Below are 21,200 nucleotides of genomic sequence, written 5' to 3' on the forward strand. Positions count from 1 at the left end.
GATCTGTGCTGATCTGTGCTGGTCTGTGCTGGTCTGTGCTGGTCACTGGTGATCTGTGGTGGTCTGTGCTGGTCACTGGTGATCTGTGCTGGTCTGTGCTGGTCTGTGCTGGTCACTGGTGATCTGTGCTGCTCTGTATGGGCCTGCACTGGTCACTGATGATACGTTCTTGCATTACACATGTTCACAACTGTGTCCAGCTTTTTTGGTGGGTACAAGAGATAAATCCTAGGTCCTCTCGCTAGTGCAGCCAGCACTTTATGACTGAGCCATCTTTCCAAGGGCTGTTCGCTATTTTGATGCCCTTTCTACCTCCCTCTTGATAAAACAAGGGCTATCCATTCATTTCCTCATTTTAAATTTAAAATGAGCTGTCAGCTCAAATTGACGAAATTAATTTCCTAGTCAGGTAAGGTGAGTGTTCAATATTCATGAGGTTCATCTCAGACACCTGAGAGAAAGGCCAGGTGTGCCAAACAAAGCTCTTGGATGGAAGTAAGAAACTGTGTGTCACTTCCAGGGACAGAGGCTGGTGACCTGGTGGACAGTAGGTTCCTGCTTCCCAGCCCCAGAAGACAGGTGATGCTGGCATGAGTTGTGCATGCCGAGTCTTCTGTGCCACTGTGATGTGCAGGCTTGCAGGGCCACCGCTGTGGAGACAAACCAGTGGGTCAGTTTATAAGCAAAGAGAAGACCCGATTCCCATGTGTGTGGAATGACTGCAGTTCTGAGACATTTATCAGCAGTTTTACTTTCATTGAGATAGATTTTAGATAAGCAACTAGAGGTGTTCAGAATTTTGTAGATAGAGCCATAACTACTGTGGTGCTTGGAATATTCTTGGCCCAGGGAGTGGCGCTATTTGGAGGCGAGGCCTTGTTGGAGTAGGTGCGGCCTTGTTGTAGGGAATGTGTCACACTGTAAGGGTGGGCTTTGAGACATTCCTCCTAGCTGCTTGCATGTCCACCTTCTCCTATTTGCCTTCAAAACAAGATGTAGAACTCTGAGTTTCTCCAGTGCTGTGCCTGCCTGGATGCTGCCATGCTCTATGCCATGATGGTACTGGAACCTCTGAACCTGGAAGTCAGCTCCAATTAAATAAAGACCTTTATAAGAGTTGCCTTGGTCATGGTGTGTCTTCAATGTAATGAAACCCTCACTAGGGCAGAAACTGGTACCAGGACTGGAGTATTGCTGGGATAGACCTGACAATGCTTTTGTTTGGAGGAATGTGGATTTGCAAACTTTGGAAAGTAGTAGAGTGCTTTAATCGGGGCCATTATCATCAAGCCAGGAAGCATGGCAGCACCCAGGCAGACATGATGCTGGAGGAGCTGAGAGTCCTATGTCTTCATCTGACTACAGCCAGGAGAAAACTGGCTTTTGAATGGCTAGGAGGAGGAGGGTCTCAAAGCCCACCCCCACTGAGACACACCTATTTCAACAAGGCCACACCTCCTAATAGTGCCACTCCCTGGACCAAACATATTCAAACAACCACAGCTCTTAAGTCCCTTTCTGTGATAAGAGTGAACCACAGAACATAATGGAATATAGACCATGGGCATTCTGAGAGTGAGAGCACACAAAGGTGTAAGTCAGTTCTAATGAGAATAGAATTTATGACCAGCATAGAGTCCATTAGCTTTCCTGATGCAGAGTCTGAGGCATGGGTCCAGTACCTGTGACTGGAGGAAGACAGGCAGTTGGACGGGAGAACCCGTAAGGAAATAAGAGAAGTAGAGAGAAGAGGAGAAGCTGAGTGACGATGTAGTCTCAGGAGAGGCCTTGGGCCATTGAATAGGGGAATTCAGGGAGTTCTGGTGCTGTAGTCATGTGACCATGTTCTGACCACTAACAAAGAACTAATGGTGCAGAGCAAATCTTCTATGGAAGAAGTCGGGGCAGGCTGGAAGCTCAGTGAAGGCACTTGCCCTGCAAGCCTGGAGACCTGAGTTTGATCTCTGAAGTCCACATTAAGGTGGAAGGAGAGAACTGAGTCCTAAAGACTGTCATGCACATATCCACCACACATCATGCACACACACACACACACACACACACATATGCAATCATGATATTAAATAGTGATAATAAAGAAACAATAAAGAGGTAGTAAGTGGGAGGCTCTTGTCCATCCAATTTTCTCCCCACCCCTTATCTTGGTCTATACTTTGGCCATGGTGGTTACATGATCAGAAGATGATGTTGCTTTTGAGCATGGAGCCATGTGCAGAAAATAATTGTGTCAAATGAAACCTGAGTCCCTGGTGACCGTGAAGCCACCGATTCCCAATGTTGTTAAAGCTTCACTTCTTTAACTGAAAAAAGAAGCACAAGTCTATCTTGTTCCATCATCTTCATCTTCATCCCTGGTAACATGGATGCTGTTCCCATGGACACCATGAGACAGGACACTCATAGAGATTCCTGGGCAGTGTGATAGCCAGTCCAGAAAGGACAGGGAGATACTTCAGTGCTCCTCCTTTCTTATGCCCAGATTGTAAAATTAGAAGCAAAAAAGACCTTTTATGATTTTCTTTATACACTTCAGAGCCTTATGTCTAAACTGTATACATAAGCATTTTAATTTTTACTTACTACAAGTTTGTTGTTTTATATTTTAAATGCTGTCTGAAACGCTGCCTCGGAACATTAAGTCCTAAGTGGATGTCTCCATCAACCCCTTTCCTCAGGGCTCAGGGGACTGTTTGGAAAAGGAGGCAGAAGAATTTCAAGAGCCAGAGCGATGGATGGTACCAAAGGAACAGTGTTTTCCAGATGCAACAGGACTGATACACTTATGGACACACAGAGGCAGTGTTGGCACACACGGGGCCTGCACAGGTTCAAGCCAGATGGGGATCTAGTGCTAAGAGGAGAAAGTGGACATGGCCCCATTCATTGCCAGGGAATCACCTCCAACTGGCAACCACTTGCAGAGAAAATGTGATTTTCCTACAGTGGACTTTCTCCGTGTGCAAGCCACCCTGGAGGGCAGCCCCATGCCCAGCAGTAGCTGTGGACAGAAAGTGAGCTCAATGATATTTTTGTAGATTTTTTTGTTCTCTTTTGCTTTGTTTGAACATTAAAAAAAAATCTTACTTGTCTCCTGCTTGTATATTACGGTTTCCAATGTGTGTTTTTTATGAGCCTTGATTTTACACATCTGTATTTGTGTGTTTCTGGTGAGTTTTCTTTGTTTGTTTCTTTGTTTGTTTTGGGTTTTTTTTTAATTCTTTTTTAAAATTTGCCTGTTAGTTTTCAAAAGCCAGAGATAGAAAGCTTGGATGTGAATGTGGGGAAGTAGAATGATATGGAAGGAAATGAGGGAGGGGGGACAACATCAGAATATAGTTTCAATTTAAAAATGCTGTTTGACAAAAACAGATTTAAAAAAACCGTGTGTTCTCTTGAATTCAGAGAAAGTCAGCATACATATGTGAGATTTTAAGATAATAAAAGTTAAAGGTATAAATTAAGACAAAATCACACTAGTGACCGCGGAACTTAGTGAATATAAACATAAATGTGAACGTGGAGGGCTCCCATGATTCCTAGGCTCTCTGCCCTCCTAAGGCTCCTGCTTCCTCCCACTCACCCACTCCACTGCCTTGAACAGAAGGCTGTGTGTAATGATATCAGAAGCCATGCTCCATTGAGATAAAGGAATACGTCTCAACCACAGGCAATTTTGCTACCTAGGGGACATATTGTAATATGCAGAGATATTCTTGTGTGTCACAAATGGGTGGGCATTGCTGGATAGGGCATGAGGATACTACTGTGTGTCCAAGAAAGTACAGGGTAGCCTAAGGACTCATGAGCATCTTGCTCAGGGTGTGAACAGTGCAGAGGCTGAAGTGATTGCATAGAGTGCACCCATTGTGTATTAGTCCTTCTCTAGTGTCGTTAAAAAAAAAAAAAAAAACCTTAGGTTTTACCTTAAGGATACCAATTGATTTCTTCATTTCTCCTTCCATTTTGAAAATAGTCCAAGGGAGCTTTGCTTTGCCCACCTGCCCCAGTGACCTAGTTAACACGACCCCTAGCTGAGAACGTATTAGCTCCTGGTGGACAAGAGCTAAGAGAAGGTTGATGTTTAACCACAATGTGCAATTTAATGTTATCTCCTAGAATTCTGCGACTTAATGCTCAGGAGTTGAACATGTGTATGATCTAAACCCAATGAATTGTTTGAAGGCTTTGGTTTATATTTTAAAAGTCTTTTTAAAGGACTCACACACAGAGACGAGCTGGTCCATGTGTTGGTCCTTGTTAAACTTAAAGAGACTCAGCAAGGTGAAACTTTTAGTCTAGCATAAAAACCATGAACATGGGGATGTTTTATAGGCAGGAGCTCCAGAGCATGTTCATTTTCCTTATCCTGCGTTGCTCTAACAATGAGGAATAGTAAAGTGATGTCCCTGGGGAGAGGAATGAAATGTGGAGGAGCTTGGAGGTGGAGATGGGGTCACATGGGGTGACAATCCATCAGGGACACACGGTAAGATAACCTCCAGCTCACTCATTCAGTCTACACGCTGTGTTAGTCATTTTCTTGTTTCTGTGACCACAGATTTGACCGAAACAAAAGAAGAAAGGCTTATTTTTAGCTCGGGGTTACAGAGGGTTCAGTCCATAGTTGTTTGGCTCTGTTGGCTCTGAGTCCCATGGCACAGAGCATGAGACAGAGAGAGTGTGCTCACCCCATGACAACAACAGAGCACAAAAAGCTCAGGGACAAACAGCCCCCAGTTACCTACATCCTCCAGCTAGGCCTCCCTGCTACAGTTCTCAGGACTTTCCACAACAGTGCCACCAGGTGGGAACCAAGTGTTCAGCTAGTGAGTCTGTGAGGGTGTTTCATATTCACGCCACAGCAAGTACCCAGCCAGAAGCTCTTTAGATCCAGCTCTGGACCGTGCCCTGCAGCAGATCCATTTACTCTGGTTTTATCACCACACCCCCTGATCATCTCCCTAGGGCGGAAGGCATTGGTGAAGGACTGCAGGAAACAAAGGGAACACTGAGAGGTGTCTGCAAAGCAGGGGTTGCTCCAAGGTTGGAAGGAGGGATGCTCATACCAGAGGCCAAGGAGGAAAGGTCATAGAGAGAGAAGCTGTGGGATTGAGAACGTCCAGGGGTCGAGTCACATGAATGCTGGTGGGAATGTGGCACCATATGACAGAAGCCCTTGAAGATTCAACTGCAGACTGTCAACTGGAATAAAGGAGTTGCGATTTTGGAGGGCTCAGGGCAGCTGAGTTCAGCAGTGAGTAGGGCAAGGGGAAACTAAATGGCAGCAAGGATTTTAGTGAGGGATTTTAGAGCACTGCTGTTGTGAGGATAGTTAAGGAAGAAAGACATAGAGGAATGTAGGAGAACAAGGACAAACAGCGAAAGCCTGCCCACCTGCCCGCCCGCCCGCCTATCTGCCTGCCTGCCAGCTTAGCTGACTCTTCTCCTTTTCATTCAGTCTTGGGAGTGAGCAGCCCATGAAATGATGCCACCCACATTCAGGGTAGGTCTTCCCACCTCAATTAACCCAATTAAGAACATCTCTTACACTCATGTCTACAGGCCAACGAATCTAGACAGCTCCACATTGAGACTCCTTTTCCGGGTAATCCTGGATTATGTCAGGTTAGCAATTAAAACTAAACAGCATGGCAGATGTGTATTTAAATGTGTGAGTGTGGCATATGTGTACATATGTGTGCTAGTGTGCACTTCTGAGTGCGCATTTTCGCCCATGTGGGTGGAGGTCAAAGGACATCAGGTGTCCTATTATGTTGCTCTCCATCTTGAGACAAAGTCTCTCACTAAACCTAGAAGTAGGCTAATAGTCAGCAAGACCCAATAATTGTCTAGTCTTCCCACTCCCACCATGGCTCTGTGTGGGGGAGGGGGGTTGGGCTTAACTCAGGTCCTCACACTTGGGCAACAAGCATTCTTACCCACTGAACCATCTCCCCAACCTTAGAGCCCATTTTTAACAGAATGTCGGGGGAATGGGGGAGAAACCAAAGCAATGTATTATAGATATCTCTCTTGCCTGCCAAATGTATAAGTCAATAATCTTCAGTTTGCCTGTGACCCTGAGCCCTTGGTCTCAACTGTACCTGATTATGAAACGTACATTAAAATACTAATTATGCAAAGGCTCCTGGATATCCTAAAGAAAGCACTGGAGGGGCTGGCTGGGCCCTTCTCTACTGTTGCGTAAATATCCCCCCCCCCCCCGTGTCTATGTGTGTAGACACACTCCCCAATTCATGGCATTATTGAGACATGGTAGAACTTCCAGAGGTGGGGCCTTGTGGAAGTTAGGTCTTTGGGGGGATACTACTAAGAGGATAGTGGGACCTGAGCCCCTCTTCTCCGTCTCGTTTGTGGGGTGAGCATCTCCCTCCACCATGTATGTGCTCCTGGTGCTGTGCAGTCTCACTGGAGGCCCTGGTCCTCAGAAGCCATGGACTGAAAACTCTGAAACTGGGAGCCAGACTCCTTTCCACCTTACAGTTGGGGTTCTCTCGGGGTTTGCTGCAGTAATTGAAACCTGACTCTCCTAGAGCACTCCGCCTACACAGTGTATGTCATAGTGATAAATAAGTACACTACTTGTTAAGTGCTTTCATATGAAATTATTTCTTATGGAGTATCTAGTATAATCTGGGACTGTGATAAGTTTACCTAAGCTTAGAGATACTTGTTATAATTAAAGATTTATTTATTTTTAATTACAAGCACATGGGGAAATGGCACGTGCATGCTGAGGACAAGTTGAGGATATAGGAGCCCCTGGAACTGAAGTTACAGGTTTTGACTTCACAGGTGATGGGAACTGAGTTCAGGTCCCCTTAAAATCAAGACACCCACTCAACCGCTGAGCCATCTCCCTAGCCTTCTTCATTTTAATTAAAAATATGTTTCATACTCATTTCAAGAAACTGATGTCCAGATAAAATTAAAATAAGCACTTGGTAAAACTGGTCACAACAACCATGTCCACTGGTGCCAGCATTATTGTCCCAGCAGGCCCTTAACCCTCTCTGTTCTCACCCTCAGGCATGCGTCAAGGCAATGACTTCGGCACACAGTACCGATCAGCAGTCTATCCCACCTCCGCAGCACAGATGGAAGCCGCCCTGAGATCCAAGGAGGAATACCAGAAGGTAGGGACCTCTAATTTTCTCTCCCCCAGGACAGTGTGACCTGGGCCAACTCAGAGTTAGAGGGAAGCTTGACTCTGTACACCTGTGGCCATGCCCCCAGGCCATTTATGACAGCCTCCTCTCAGGGCCATTGTACCAAAGAAATGTGCATAGTGAATGTCTAAGGGTGGGCTGTGAGTACTTCTCTTTAAAATTCAACTCATCCTGGTGACCCGGTGGTGCTATCACTCCGTCAGAATCTGTCTCACCCGCAGGCGTTGTTTGTCTCTGTTTTGCAGCTGGAGTCTGAAATCAAGGCATGGGCAAGAGGGGTTTCTGGGGACTGAAGGGACAGACCGGTCCAGATGCTTGGCCCTGTAAATGTCACATGTCCTTCCCTCTCCATGTGTTTCTATGTTCACTACTGCATTTATAAGAGCACTGGCCCTACTCCATTCAGGATAACCCTGGTAACTTCATGTGACTTGATGACTTCTATGAAGACCCAACTCCAAATAAGGTTGTGGTCTAACAGCTTAAGGCTCTGACAGATCCTTCCTGGAAGAGGTAGATCAATCTGTGATGGATACTTTGCATTGCCAGCTACGTAAACTTAATTATAATGAAACCATTTACATTGCATATACATTACATCATGAAACGATTGTTCTATTCATTCTATAATCCTTTAAGAAAAAAAAAAAAAAAAACTCCTCCGGTAGAGGTTTGGGTCTTTTACAAACAACTTGAGTTTTTAAAGTTCTTAGAGTTGAGTGATGATACTCAAATTTTAATTACGATCTTCTCTGAGTTAACAATAGAGCTAGTAGCTACTGTGGAGCTGTAAATAGTGTAGGGCAGCCACCACAGTGGTATAGAAGAGCAGGCTGGGATGCAGCTTGTCTGCTGTTGAGGTATATGGCCCAGTCAGTTTGACTATGATAGGAGATGAGGGTGAGGGAGCTGCTGAGAGGGTCCCCTCCTCCCATCATATCTAAGGCTGTGATGTCAGTGTGGCTGACACTGTAGGTAGTCTGGGGCACAGTCCCTGGGGCTGTTATCCAACATGATTCCCTCTGTGAGTCTGGACTGAATTTTGTGACTTTGGAGACTGTAGTATCAAGAGATCTTGATTCTGAACCTGGAACCCAAGTGTCTTATGATGTCCCTGTAGGTTCAGGGTGGGAATAATAAGGCTACACATACTTAGGTATCTAGGAGACCACTATGGTGTCTGTCTTAGCTCTAGTCCCACAGGTAGCAGAGCACAAGGTAAGGGCTTGTGTGTGAGGACTTTCTGTGATGGTTGGTACCAGGACACAGGATGAAAGTACAGGAGGAGTAGAAGAGAGAGGAGTAAGGCCCCCACTGGCCACCACCAATTACAGGTTGCTTGAGCCTCACAGAATCACCTGCCATTCCTGGTATAGAAGCATATTTCCCTGGGAGCTATCAAGCACGGTGTTGCCTTATACTTCTACTTCTGGCTATGGAGACTTCACTTCAGGGTAGGAGCCAAGAGGTAAATGGTATGTGGGTGAGAGAGGCAGGCATTGTAAGCTCCTGGAGCTGCAGAAACTAAGAGCCTCGGGAGGACAAGCTACAGCAGCAAGGAGTGTGGGACAGGCAAGTGAGCCTCAGAGCCTGAAGTGAAGATGAAGTGCTTCGGTTTAAGTGTGGGTATTCTAGCTTCATTTACGTTGCCTTGATAACATATCCTCACCAAAAGCAACTTCAGGGAGAAACAAGCTTATTTGCCTTACAGTGTCAGGTTACTGCCTATCATCTCTGGTAAATCAGAAACTTAAGTCAGCTAGCCTTATTATAACAGAAAGTAGAAGGAGAAATAAATGCACACATACCTGCTGCCTCCCTGCTTGTACTTAGATAACTTTGTCCTCTTTTATACAGTTCAGGACTCCCTGCCTAGGGAACGGTGCTACCCACAGTGAACTGGGTCTTCCCATATCAACAAAATTAATTAAGGCAACCTCCCATAGTCATGCCCACAAGCCAACCCAATGTAGATAATCCCTTATTGAGACTCTCATTCAAGGTGATGTATGTTGTACCCAATTGACAATTAAAGCTAACTATCATAGTGTGTAAACAGCATCAAAAGCCATCACCCACAAAGTGCCCTTCTCCCACCAGCTCTGTTTCCTAGCCAGGAAAGACTGCTACTTCCAAAGACTGGTCCCACCACGAGGATCTCTGAGGTTGTGATGGAGCCGTGGAAGAAAAGCTTAAGATCCCAGGAGGACTTTCTGCTGTGATCATGTAGTCATGTGGGAGACAACTTTAGAGACAGAAGTTATGAACAGAGTGATGTCCAAGTACAAAGACAGCCTTAAAATGGCAGAGGGAGTCATGGGTTGCAGCCACAGAAAGCGTAGTTACTGAATGCCAATCACTCCTCTAACTTCTGTATATGAACGAAATCTTTTACAAACCTTTGACTGTTCGTCCACCAGTTAGCTATGTATCTGTATCATCTATCTGCCACTTAGCTATCATATATCAGTCTATCCCTATCTATGTGTAGATGTAACAGATATACTTAGATGTAGTTGTGTGTGTCTCTCTATAGCTCTGAGACTTTGTTTCTACCTTGAGAGCTCCTGTGAATTTCTGCCCATTCTCTTTGTTTAACTGACATCTGTAAGCCACCTTCCAATGAGTCAATAATTTGCCTGTGAGAGGTGACACAGCTGGCTTTTATTTGATAAAGAAACCATTTACCTTTAAGGTGTTTTGACTTCCAAAGGGCCACACATGATCAAGGTTGGTCCTAGATTCTGCCTTTCATCACCAGAGCTGGCCAGAGAACAGCCTGTGGCCTTGCCTGTGCCTTATGTCAATGTAACAATAAAGACATTTACTCTTAGGGGCTTTGTTTCTTTACAGTACCAGTTAGAGTCTTGCCTTCCATAATCATGCCCCAAACATTCAGGCTTATTCTAAGAGTAGATACTCCTTCAGTTCATTCCACACATCCTCTTTTCCTTCAGAGGTCACCATTAAAGGCCTTCCGTCCTGGCCATTGATCTCTGAGTCTTCAGGGACGCTTGCACACTAACTATAGTGTTCACTTCGGTTACTAATTTGATGGTCTCTGCTAGTTTGTCCCCCAGTGACCTGCAAGAACCGGCTTCTTCAGCAACTTCTTTATATGTGGTGTTGGAGTGAATGCATTGCTTACCACAAAGCAGCCATTTGAACATAAAATTAGCTGATTTTATCACAGGGACCAATTGTTGAGCTAATTAGATGTGTAAGAGTGCTGAGGAGCCAGAAACCAAAAGTGATTTTTTTTTCCCTCCAAAGTGTGGTTTTCTGCATAGTTGGCTGGGTTGTCAATCTATCCCAGGTCTACCGGCAACCCGAAGAATTTTCCTTACTTCCGATCTCCTGATGGTGGGTGGAGGCAGGAAGGTCAAGCCTTCAGGAGTGAAACCTGAACTTCATGCTGGATTTAATCTCCTTAACGGGGATGAGCTCTGCTAATAGGACTTGCTAGCTACTTCACGTTTTAGTGAGCTGAGGACATTCCTGAAAGTGTAGGAAACACCCTTATCTTTTGTGAATGGCTTTGCAATACTTTCTTAATCTCGTCTTTCTCTTTAAACCTTGTTCCATAAAGGGTTTTGTGGATGCAATAACAGGAGGTGGTATTGCTTGTGGATTATCATCATTATGGACAATTCTCCCAAGTGGGTCTGTCCTAAACTGACGTCTTCCAGCCTCACTCGAGTGAATCAGACCCTCTGGGAATGGTAAGGGTGCGGTCTATGTGGGATTCCTTCATACTCCAAGTGGGACTCCCCTTCACCTCAGAGATTAGTACTGTAACCTCTGGTCTAGAGAGTAGGTGTGGTGATTGTTGAGGCCCAATCACATGACCCAACTTCTTCCCAATTCCTCAAGACTCATGAATGGCAAACATGATTTCTTTGAATATCATTCTTGTCAGGAGAGAAGAAAAATCAGGGGTTCCCCCCATCCCTGAGTATATTTTAGAGCATATTGTGCTCCGATAAGTACAAAACCTTTCTAAAATATATTTCAAATATAAAACAGTTTCTATTTGAAACTCTCTTTTTAGTCTCTCTGCACATCTGTCCACCTACCAACCCATCCAACCACACTTTCACCTGCCATCTGGCCTATCTGTGATCTTCCCATTCATCCATACACAGCCTCTCTCCCAGCGGCCTGACCACTCTCCTAGCCATTCATCTTCCATCTACGCAGGTCTTCCCTATACAGCCACGTTCTTTAAATGCTTTCTATAATCTGTCTTAATGCTCAGTTGCTTGGCACTTTATCATCTATGCTATTGATTAGATGCAATACAATGTATAATTTAAAGAAAAGCACCCACAAAGAAATATACAAAACAGTACCTAACGATTGTTTCAAAACAGCCAGAAAAACTTTAAAATAAAGGCTCATCTTTGATCATTTGATTCTCTTCCCACTTAGATTGCAGCCGATACTCACTAAGGTCACATCTTTCTAGCAAGGCCCTGATGTGCATGGGAATGGGGAGGGGCACAGAAAGAGACAAAGTTGGGAGAGATGGAAAGATTGTGTTCTCAACCTCCCTACCTGTGCTACTGATGAAGTTTCTGCCACCTTGCTCTTTCTTGTGCAGTGTAAATGCTAACTCTATACAATGATACACAGATTCATGCACCTCAAAAGCTCTATGACTTCCAGATCTCGGCATAGATCTGTGCCCACTTATTTATTTCTATATCCTTGTCTACACAATAAGTCATAGACCGAAGACTCTGGCTTCTTCTGCCCACCACTGACAGTACTCTGGAAGCCACCATGGATCCATTCCTGTGCTTGCTTGTCCCTTACCACCTCTTTACCAGGCTGCCCAGATGCATTAGACTCTCTCCTCACTGCTGTGGCAAAAGCAGTGTCAGGGGAAAGGGTTTATTTTGATTTGAGGTTGAAGATGGACACGGCCCATCGTAGTGAGGAAGCCATGGTGGTAGGGCCATGAGGTGGCCAGCCACACCGTCTTCCTAGTCAAGAAACAGAAGACATGAAGTAGACTGGGGCTGAGGACCTCAAGACCTGCCCCCACCAACTCACCTCTTAAAGCTGTGCTTCACTTCAGAGCCCAGGAACCAAGCACCCAAACGCACAAGCCTCTGAGAAGCATTTCACATTCAAGCCACAGTCTCTGGACTCTGCCCCTGGGTACATCTCCCAGGTACCTGCTTCTCTGTCATAGCCACTGTCACCACCATCACTTAGGTACCACCATCTGTTCCCAGACCAATGGACTTTTTATTTCTCTGCTGCTATAGCTACCTACACAGGGCAGCCAGAGTGGCCATCATTTATATCATCCAGATCATTTCCCTCGCTGGTGTCTGACTCTGCCATGGCCTCCCTCGTGCATGTCTGAAGCCCAGCCATTAGCTTGGTCTCCCAGACTCCTTACAATCATCGCACTATCTTCTATTGTCAGTCTCTCTCATCATCTGACTACAGTGTAAAATGTAATTTCCGACAGGGCCTGGATGGAGCCTTTGGATGAAACTGGAGTGTTTCTGGATACCTAAGAAGCACAATTTGGACAGGGGTGTCCTTGTGGGGCTGACTGCCTGTGGCCTTTATCTGGTTTTACAAGGAGGTTGGAATCTGCTTATTTATTAATTTACCTTCAAAAAAGACTTTAACTCCTAAAATAAGGTGACACACCAGAAAACAGTGTGCAAAATAATCTTCAGAGCCAGAAGAATGTTTGTGAAAGAAATCTCTCTCTCTCCTCTTCCCTCCCTCCTGTCTCCCCTTCCTTCCTTCCTTTCCCCTTCTCATTCCCACCTCTCTCCTTCCTCTCTCTTTTCAAAATAACATTTGGATGGTTGACAAGAATGTTCTAGCAGTGCCTTGGTTACTATGTTTGAGCTTGAGTTAATTTGGGTAACAAATTTCCTATAGAATTTCTATAAGACGTAAATGGCATTTTATATATTTCTATTTCCCTTCTTTTCTTTTATCCAGACCATGCACACTACACACACACACACACACACACACACACACACACACACACACACACAACCTTACAGTGGCATTTATATCACACATGTAGTTAAAGCTGAATCCTTTTAGTTTCTGGACCCCTAAAATAGTTTAAATTATGCCAGCCCAACCCAGACATCCCTTATATAAGGTAATTATTCCAGTGTGATCAGAGTACAGCGGGCTGGTGACACCCCCTCCCCAGGAGGCACATACAGATCTTATGTGGCTCCTTCCAGGCATCTGTAGGCTGAAAATGACTTATCTCTTTCCCTTCCCCAGTAAATTAATAAATTAATTACCTTATCAAATATTAATTATGTACTGATTAGCATCCAGGCTTATACTATAGTTGTTTTGAGCAGAGCTGTCTGAAGAAAGATCTTGGGAAGGTTGTAACCAACCAGTCCTTGCATAGTCCCTGGTGCTTACAAGTCACACAGCCCCTTCCCTGGACCTTTTCTGACATTTTCTGTTCTAAGCCATCCTTTTGGGAACTCCCATTCATTTGTGTGTCCACAAGGGGCTGAAACTGCTTGGCTCCTAGAACATGATCTGTGGATGTTTGCTGACCTAAACTAAAGAGATAGGGAGATGAACAAGTCTATCATATTGTCTCTTATTATGGGCTGAATATTTCTGTCTTTTCTCCACTGAAACTCCACTGCTAAAGCCTTCCCTTCCCCTGGTGTGATGGTTTTTGAGCTGGGTAATTCGGGTTAGATGGGGTCATAAGGATAGAGCTCCCTTGGAGGGATTCATGTCCTTAGAAGAAAAGACAGTAGGCAACTAGGTGCTACACTCTTTCTGTATTTACTCCTGTGCTCAGGGAAGATGTGTAAACACAACCTAATCATCTACAAGGCAGGAGAACGGGCCTTGGTATACTTTGTCCTTTACCAAAGCCCACAGTCCTGCCGTGTGACTCCAGTCTGAGGTATTTTTCCAGAGCCGGCTGAAACAGCTGTGTTGTGTGTGCTCAGCTCTGAGGAGGGACGGGAGGAATCATAGCCTTGGATGAGAACAGCCAGCTGGGGCCCTGGCTCTGCCTTCACCCGCATGACCTTGGATTAGTCTCTGCAGCTTCAGTTCCTCCTGTGAACTGGAGAGAAGACACACACTGAGAGTCTTCATAAATCTCAAGGGCTCTTAGCATTTTTCCCTCCCATTATGCCGAATGACCTTCACACCACACAAGGGCATGGGGCAAGATCTGTTCTCCTACCTCTGTTGCTAGGGAACTGAAGCCCAGAGGGGAAACTGAAGCCCAGAGGGTACATTTTCATTCCCAGAACAACCCCAGTAGAAAATGGAGAGGGTATGGTTACTTGACTCAGTATTCCATGTGTGTTTCAGCCATGTTGTGTAGTCATAGCTATATAATCCATCTAGCAGGTTATGAATATTGGGGTGTAATGTAATGGGGTGACTCCAGAGACAAGGCTGCTAGCAAGGAGCCTTGTCATCTTTTCCACAGATCTCAAATTCCAAACAACTTAAAAGAAAGGACTGTGTGATCTCCCCTTTGTCAGGAAAATGGCAGGACCATTCCAGATTCTTTGTTCCCGGGGAGTAAGTAGGTTCCGTGTTACTATATTCTCTCTGCTGCTATGTTTAAAACGTGTTAGCACGCCAAAGGATTTCTACGGAAAGCCACCACAACCGTTGGGAGACTGTAGATGTGGGTGTCAGAAGCTGTTTTATGGTTTGGGTATCAGACAGCTCTTCATCTTTTACCCTTTACTCCACCCACCCCCCCCTTTAACGTGCACTATTGTTTACAGCACGAAGTTATGATTTAAAATGCCTGTGAAAGTTCCTGAATAATTCATGCATTCACCTTACGCGGAGAGAACCATCCCTCTCTGTGCTCCACACTGGATATGGAATTCCTGCTAGACCCCTCTTGGAGCTTGGAGGTTGTAATTATGGATAGTATTATGAACTCTAAATAGAAACTTGTGAAATAAATATTTTTAAAATGCCTGTTTCTGTGAGCCAGGCATCTGCATTTCTGTGTTTGCAGCCAGACAGAGGGCTAGCTCTTTAGCCTAATGGCTGACTTGCGTCTTGACTGTTTTCATTTCCACTTATTACTGCATGTTAGACTCCCTGTGTGTGAGTACAGATTGCCCTTTCTTGCACTGTATTTAGAAATCTCTGCATTACCCCTGGGCATTTGTTCATTAATAGGGGGTGGGGAGAGGAAAAGCTCGTAATAATGGGCCTTGCGCATTAAACTGGGCACATCCACATTCAGGCCGGAAGGAAACAAATTTGGTTTGTGTTACTGCCCCCTGGTGGTTGTAGATTTTCACCGCAGTGTCAAGGAAGCTAGTCTTCTGTAGGGGACTCTGGCTTGCAGTGGTAGCTTCCCAGAGCTGCACAGACCTGGCCACTGTCAGGCAATCTTTGACTGTTGATCGTTGCTTTTCATTCAGGTGAACCACAAATGACTGAGCATCTCAGGTGCACGCCAGATTGTTGATAACATACAGCAATCTTGGCAGGGCTGGGGAGATGTGTCATTTTAATGAACGTATAGACACAAAAACTCCTAATAACATAGGGCGACGTTTACATGACTGGATACAGTTTGTGGGGCCACTGTGTTTACATGACTGGATACAGTTTGTGGGGCCACCCCTGCTCATCTTTCTAGGGCATGGAAAAGTCCCACTAGCACCCTTTGTGATCCATGAGAAGATTCTAGGCTACATCCAGATGAACGATCCTTTCTATTTTAATTGCTGTGTTTAGGTGTGTTAGGAAGACTGCAGGGACTGTTTGAGACCCATGATCTTTGAACCCTGTAGCTTAGGTGAAGATCAGAAAATGATAGATATGCTTGCAGCTGCATTCTGTGCTTGGCTGTGCCTTCCCTCGGTCTGTAGGCAGAAACACAGGGCAGCATGGCTGTGTCCTTGATGAATGACCTTAGACTGCAAACCACTCTAAGCTTGGGTTTCCTGACTTAAAAAAAAAAAAAAGACATAAAAACAGTGACGGCCCCTTAGGGAGTTCTGTGATCCATCCGGTGTGCTGTGTATGTAACATGTCTGTCACAGAACAGGTGCTCTGTCAATGCCAGATTCTTTCTGCTTGTCTCTTCACACCCCAGGACACCTCTCTCAGAGCCTGCCTCTCTCCACATTCCCATGATGCTTTGCTTGCAACACTCACTTCATCAGACCCATTATAAGAGTTTTTGCCTCTTGGTGATGAATGAGATCTTCTTGCTTTGCCTCCCCCCCCCCCATGGCATTCCTTGGCACAAAGCAGCCGCTCTGTGCATGCTGGTCCTGTGAATTCAACCCCAGTGCAAAACAACTATATGTAGCATTTTCCCAGCCGCCCACACATGCAATGACTACCGTGCATCTGATTAAGATAGCATCTATACCTTCTCCCCCTTGCCTCCAAGTTTCCATGGTCTGAGGTTGGAGTCTCACTCAGCTTTGGGCTAGAAGCAGAGAGGAAAACAGGCCACCGACGCCTGGCATTTTCCTAGTATTCACATAATATCTTATCTTACCAATGAATATGGATTTATCATATTAATGTACACATATATATCAGTTCCGTGTAGGAAAATGAAAAGTAGTGGAAAATTTTAAATGCAGCAGTTCGGCTAGGATAAATCTATTTCAGGGACAAAGAGCCTTTGGGTTCAGACAGGTAGATTTATAAGCCTTGCCCCAGTTTAGTCTGTATAAAATGGCCTTTGGCATGATATGATCAGAGACCCCACGGGGGGTGGGGAGGAAGGGGACATAGGGACTCTTTCATTTCAGTGACAAGCTTATGAAGCCTGGAGCTGGGTTTGTCATTGCCTACAGAGCCCAGTGTGTTTGCCTTTCAATTTCCCCTTGATTGGTCTCTGCTCTGCGTGATTCTAGGTTCCTTGGACTCACCCAAATGGAGCCTCCCGGCCAGTCCCTTAAAGACAACAGAGGGCTGCCTGCTCAAGGTTGGGCCACCGAGGTGCTGTTCATCTGAAGCTTGGAGAGATAACAGCTTTCATGTCTGCCCAGAAAGCTGTGAGCCTCCAGCACCTCAGGAGCGGAGATGAAAGGCCATTTGTGTTTGTGCATGTATGTTTAGCGCTTAAAGGACGGGGACAAGAAAGAAAATAGATTCTACTGCTCCGCACTCCCTTCCAAATGTGACTTACTCCCTCTGGTGGGACCATTTAACTCCAAAGGCACAGCCCCTCTCCTGGTGCCCCCACCAAGCTCCCCACCCCCAACACAAGCACAGCAGCTCATGTGACATCTGTTCTGGGCACCACAGAGCCATCTTCCCGTTGCCATGGCAGCTGGCGGAGCAAGCCCGCCCACTGGCTGCTAGTGGAGGAGGGAGAAAAGGCCCACAGTGTCAGGTCCTGCGCCCTGCCACCCTGCCAGTGAGCAGCTGGACCATGAGCACTGTCACCCGTGGTGGCCACAGGGACCCCACTCAAGCTGTGTGCACTGCGCTGATGGGTTGGAGCTGAGGTCAAGGTCATTCATTTCTGCCTCAAGTGGGAGGCAGGTCTGTGAAGGACAAAGGTAGTTGTGCTCTGCAGAGCAGCAGGCTCCTTCACCTCGAACTGCTCTGAGCAGTGGTACTTTGTCGTACTGGGATTCGACCTCTGAGATGTCCCCTTTCACTTTCATTGCCACAATAGCTCCCAGACCCCATTGGCGATGCAGTACCAGGGCAGGAGAGGGTGGAGTTTTACTGCAGTAAGCTCCTGGCAAAGGTATGGTTTGTAAAGTCATTGCTGCCCTGACTGGAGCCATCTCCAAATGGATCCAGGCAGTTGGGATCACGGCTGGGTTCAGAGCTGTGATTACCCTGTCCTGACCCCGTGACCCCGGAACCTGATCTGGAAATGGCCATGCCGCTCCTCTCTGGTCTTCCTTATGATATCATTAACGAGAGCCACCTGGGCGTCTTATACTCTTCACACCCAAGTGTACCTATTGTAAAGAAGACAGTGTTGGGCTGGGCCACACAGACAAGTTAGATAAGCTCCGCTCTAAGTCAGGGCCTTCAGTAGGGTTCAGCCTTGTGAAGCTTTTTGCTGTGATTCCCAATTGTGATAAATTAAAAATCTATGTTTAGTCTTTCATTAGATCGGTAGGTTGTTTTCAGTTGTGTGTGTGTGTGTGTGTGTGTGTGTGTGTACATGTTTTCTTAAAAGCTGATGAATTTCTAGACAGGACCCAATAACTACAAGTTATTTCTAAGTTTATTGTTTTGGGCTCAAGGTATTCCTTGAGCAAAGTGGGAAATAATGTCTCCTCTAGACAGACTTACAACAAACATTCCTGGCCTGTTTGTGTCCTTCTTCTGGTAGAAGGTCTGAGGCAGGCCCTGGACACTGTTCATAAACAGAGCCAAGAGCACCCCAAACAAAGATAGACTGAGCATGTTGTGCTGTGGGTACAGGGTTCACAGTTGAGATCAATCACCTATATTTGTAAGTGCGCTCACACATCCTTTGTGATATCTGTACGCCATCCGACTGGGAGCCAGGTCTCCCAGAGTCTAGGTCCTCTTCAAGCAAGACCTTACCAGAAAGACTGTTATTCAACCACAAAGAGGAGCCTCCAGTTTACTGTGCATTGATCTATATTCAAGCAGGTTCCTTTGGCTTCTTCAAAGTGGCTAATTTTTCTGGTATAATGTCAAACATCATTACGGTTTTCTTGGTGATATCAGATGCTTCATGGCCCTTGTTTCCTGCAGCCTAGGCTCCTTCAGTCACACTGAGATGCAGCACAAACTGCCCGGCTCTCCCAGTGGAGCCACGTCAGGAACATGTGATTAAAGCATCATTAGTATGCAGCAAGGTGCCCTTCTCCAGCTAAATCAGTTTGCAAAGTGGTCCTCCCAAATGCACACATCCTTTGTTATGATGGCAGGGCTGTGGGTTTCTGGAGCAAGACTAATAAGACCTGGAGGTAGAAGGGAAATTAGGTGACCCAGCCAAGCAGGGGTTAGGGAGGCTGATAATAGATAAGAAAGAACAGACTCCAGGGTCGGTCAAGGAGCAGCAAAGGGTAAGAGTACCCTTCTGCAGGAGGAAAGCAAACGGAATTGCAGGGATGGAGACTGAGAAGAAAATTCAAGCCATTATGTGCACCTTGGGTGTAGAAGGGGGCATCTCAGAAAAGGAAATAGCTCCAGAAAGCAAAAGGTGATCCAGAATAATCACAGGGAAATGGTGTTTTAGGATTGAAAGGCCAGGTAGGTACACTGTGTGTGTGTTTTAAAGCCTCTTTGAGAGAGTTGCTTCAGTGACTCATTTAACAACTTTTAAAATGCCATTACCTAATCCACATTACGGAACTAGCTGCACTAACCCTGTCTGCTCACACTGTGGACTGTTGTGAGGCTCCAGAGAGGTTACCTGCTGGTAGGATGCAGCACAGGAAACATGGTCGGAGTGCAGGGAGCAGAGGATGGGCATGCTGCATCCTCCATCTGGGAAACGGTCTCACACTTGATCCTTTCTCTTTCCTCCTTCACTGGGATTATCAATCACTGTGTCTGCATGGACTGAGGCGACATCATAGAGCTGCCATTGAGGACTGCTAGGAGATGAGGATCTGCTTGATCTTCCTGTGTCACCTGCAGGTGCCAAGGAATCCTATGCTAGGTTATGTCCCATGAGTGTGACCAGAATGACTGACAGAAACAACTTAGAGGAGGAGGGATTTATTTTGGCTCATGTCAATCACAGCAGGAAAGACAGGGTAGAGTGCACAGCTGAGACAGTAAGTACACTTCATGTCTTACTGGGCAGTAGGAAAAAATAAGACCAGAACCTGGGGTTGGCTAGACTATCAACTTCAGAGACACTTTTCCTGTCCCCCCAAGGACCTACATCTGCCCCTAGGTCCCCACTTTCTAAAACTTCCATGACTCCCAAAGTATCAGCATCAACTGGAGGATAAGGGTTCAAAGCATGCATCATGGAGGATACTTCATATTCTTACTCAACAGGCCTTGCTTCCCAGCCCTTCCATGTATGAGCATAAAGTGTAATTCACAGGCAAGCTAGCAAGGGTCAGTGGACAGCTTCTAAAATTCTCACAGTACCAGCCCTTTCTCTGACTGTGGAGATTAGGAAACTTTGCTGGGTAGGTAACCTTTCTCCAGGAGGGTACCCAACCCTGAACTGAGTCTGTGTCATGAATTGATAAAATTTGTGACTCAGAACCTATACCAGCTACTTCTGCATGGGGTCTATGATGTCATCCTGATAGAACTGAGAAACAAGCTTGTAGGCATTTCTGGGAGAGACATTTAGATTTAGTAAATTGGAACGAGGAGATGCACCCATGTGGGCGGCATCATCTATGGGCTGCAGTTTGGACTGTATAAAGAGAGAGAGAACTGAGCAGCAGGCTCCCTTTCTGCCTTCCTGACTCTGAGGGCAATGTGACCTGCTGCCTCAAGTGCCTACTGCTCTGCCCTTCTCTCAGGTGGGCTGAACCCTCCATCTATGAGCTAGAAAGAATTTGCCCTTGCTTAGATTGGTTTGATGGAATATTTTGTTGCCACAACAGGAAAATCAAACAGCATGAGATCTACGGGGAAGTTAACATATGTGTCAGGAGTCAGGCCGATTCCACATCTGCCATGCCCTTGACTTGAGATCTTGTTGGTGTGTTTCTGGTGAGGCAGTAGGATTCCCCACCATGTTGTCTCACCATGTAGGAGGGCTTGGTGGCATGCCCTCTTATCTTTTCAGACCCTCTCCCACTCCAGCCTCAAATTTAGATGGATCTTCAGAACAACAATGCTGACTTGAGATCTGTTCTGAGCAACATGGGAAATTGAGGCTTCATGCATGTCGAGATAGAGACCCCAAAGTTAGGACACAGCCCCAAGTTATCAAGGAGCCACCATGGCCTGCTCCAGATGAGCCTCAGTCTGAGCCAATGCCGGAACCTAGACTCTTTCAGGCCTATAGCATCAGACTGTCAAACTGTATTC

General features: G+C 45.8%; 1 protein-coding gene across 1 annotated transcript in view; it reads left to right on the forward strand.

The window, feature by feature from the left end:
* Positions 1 to 21,200, forward strand: part of MSRA (methionine sulfoxide reductase A) — a 302,427-nt gene that overhangs the window by 213,949 nt on the left and 67,278 nt on the right. Inside the window, exon 5 of the mRNA XM_080926666.1 lies at positions 7,072 to 7,178. Coding sequence (XP_080782792.1) covers positions 7,072 to 7,178 — 107 coding nt within the window. The remainder of the gene's footprint in view (positions 1 to 7,071; positions 7,179 to 21,200) is intronic.

The sequence above is a fragment of the Micromys minutus genome (assembly GCF_963924665.1).
Source record: "Micromys minutus genome assembly, chromosome: 12".
NCBI lineage: Eukaryota > Metazoa > Chordata > Mammalia > Rodentia > Muridae > Micromys > Micromys minutus.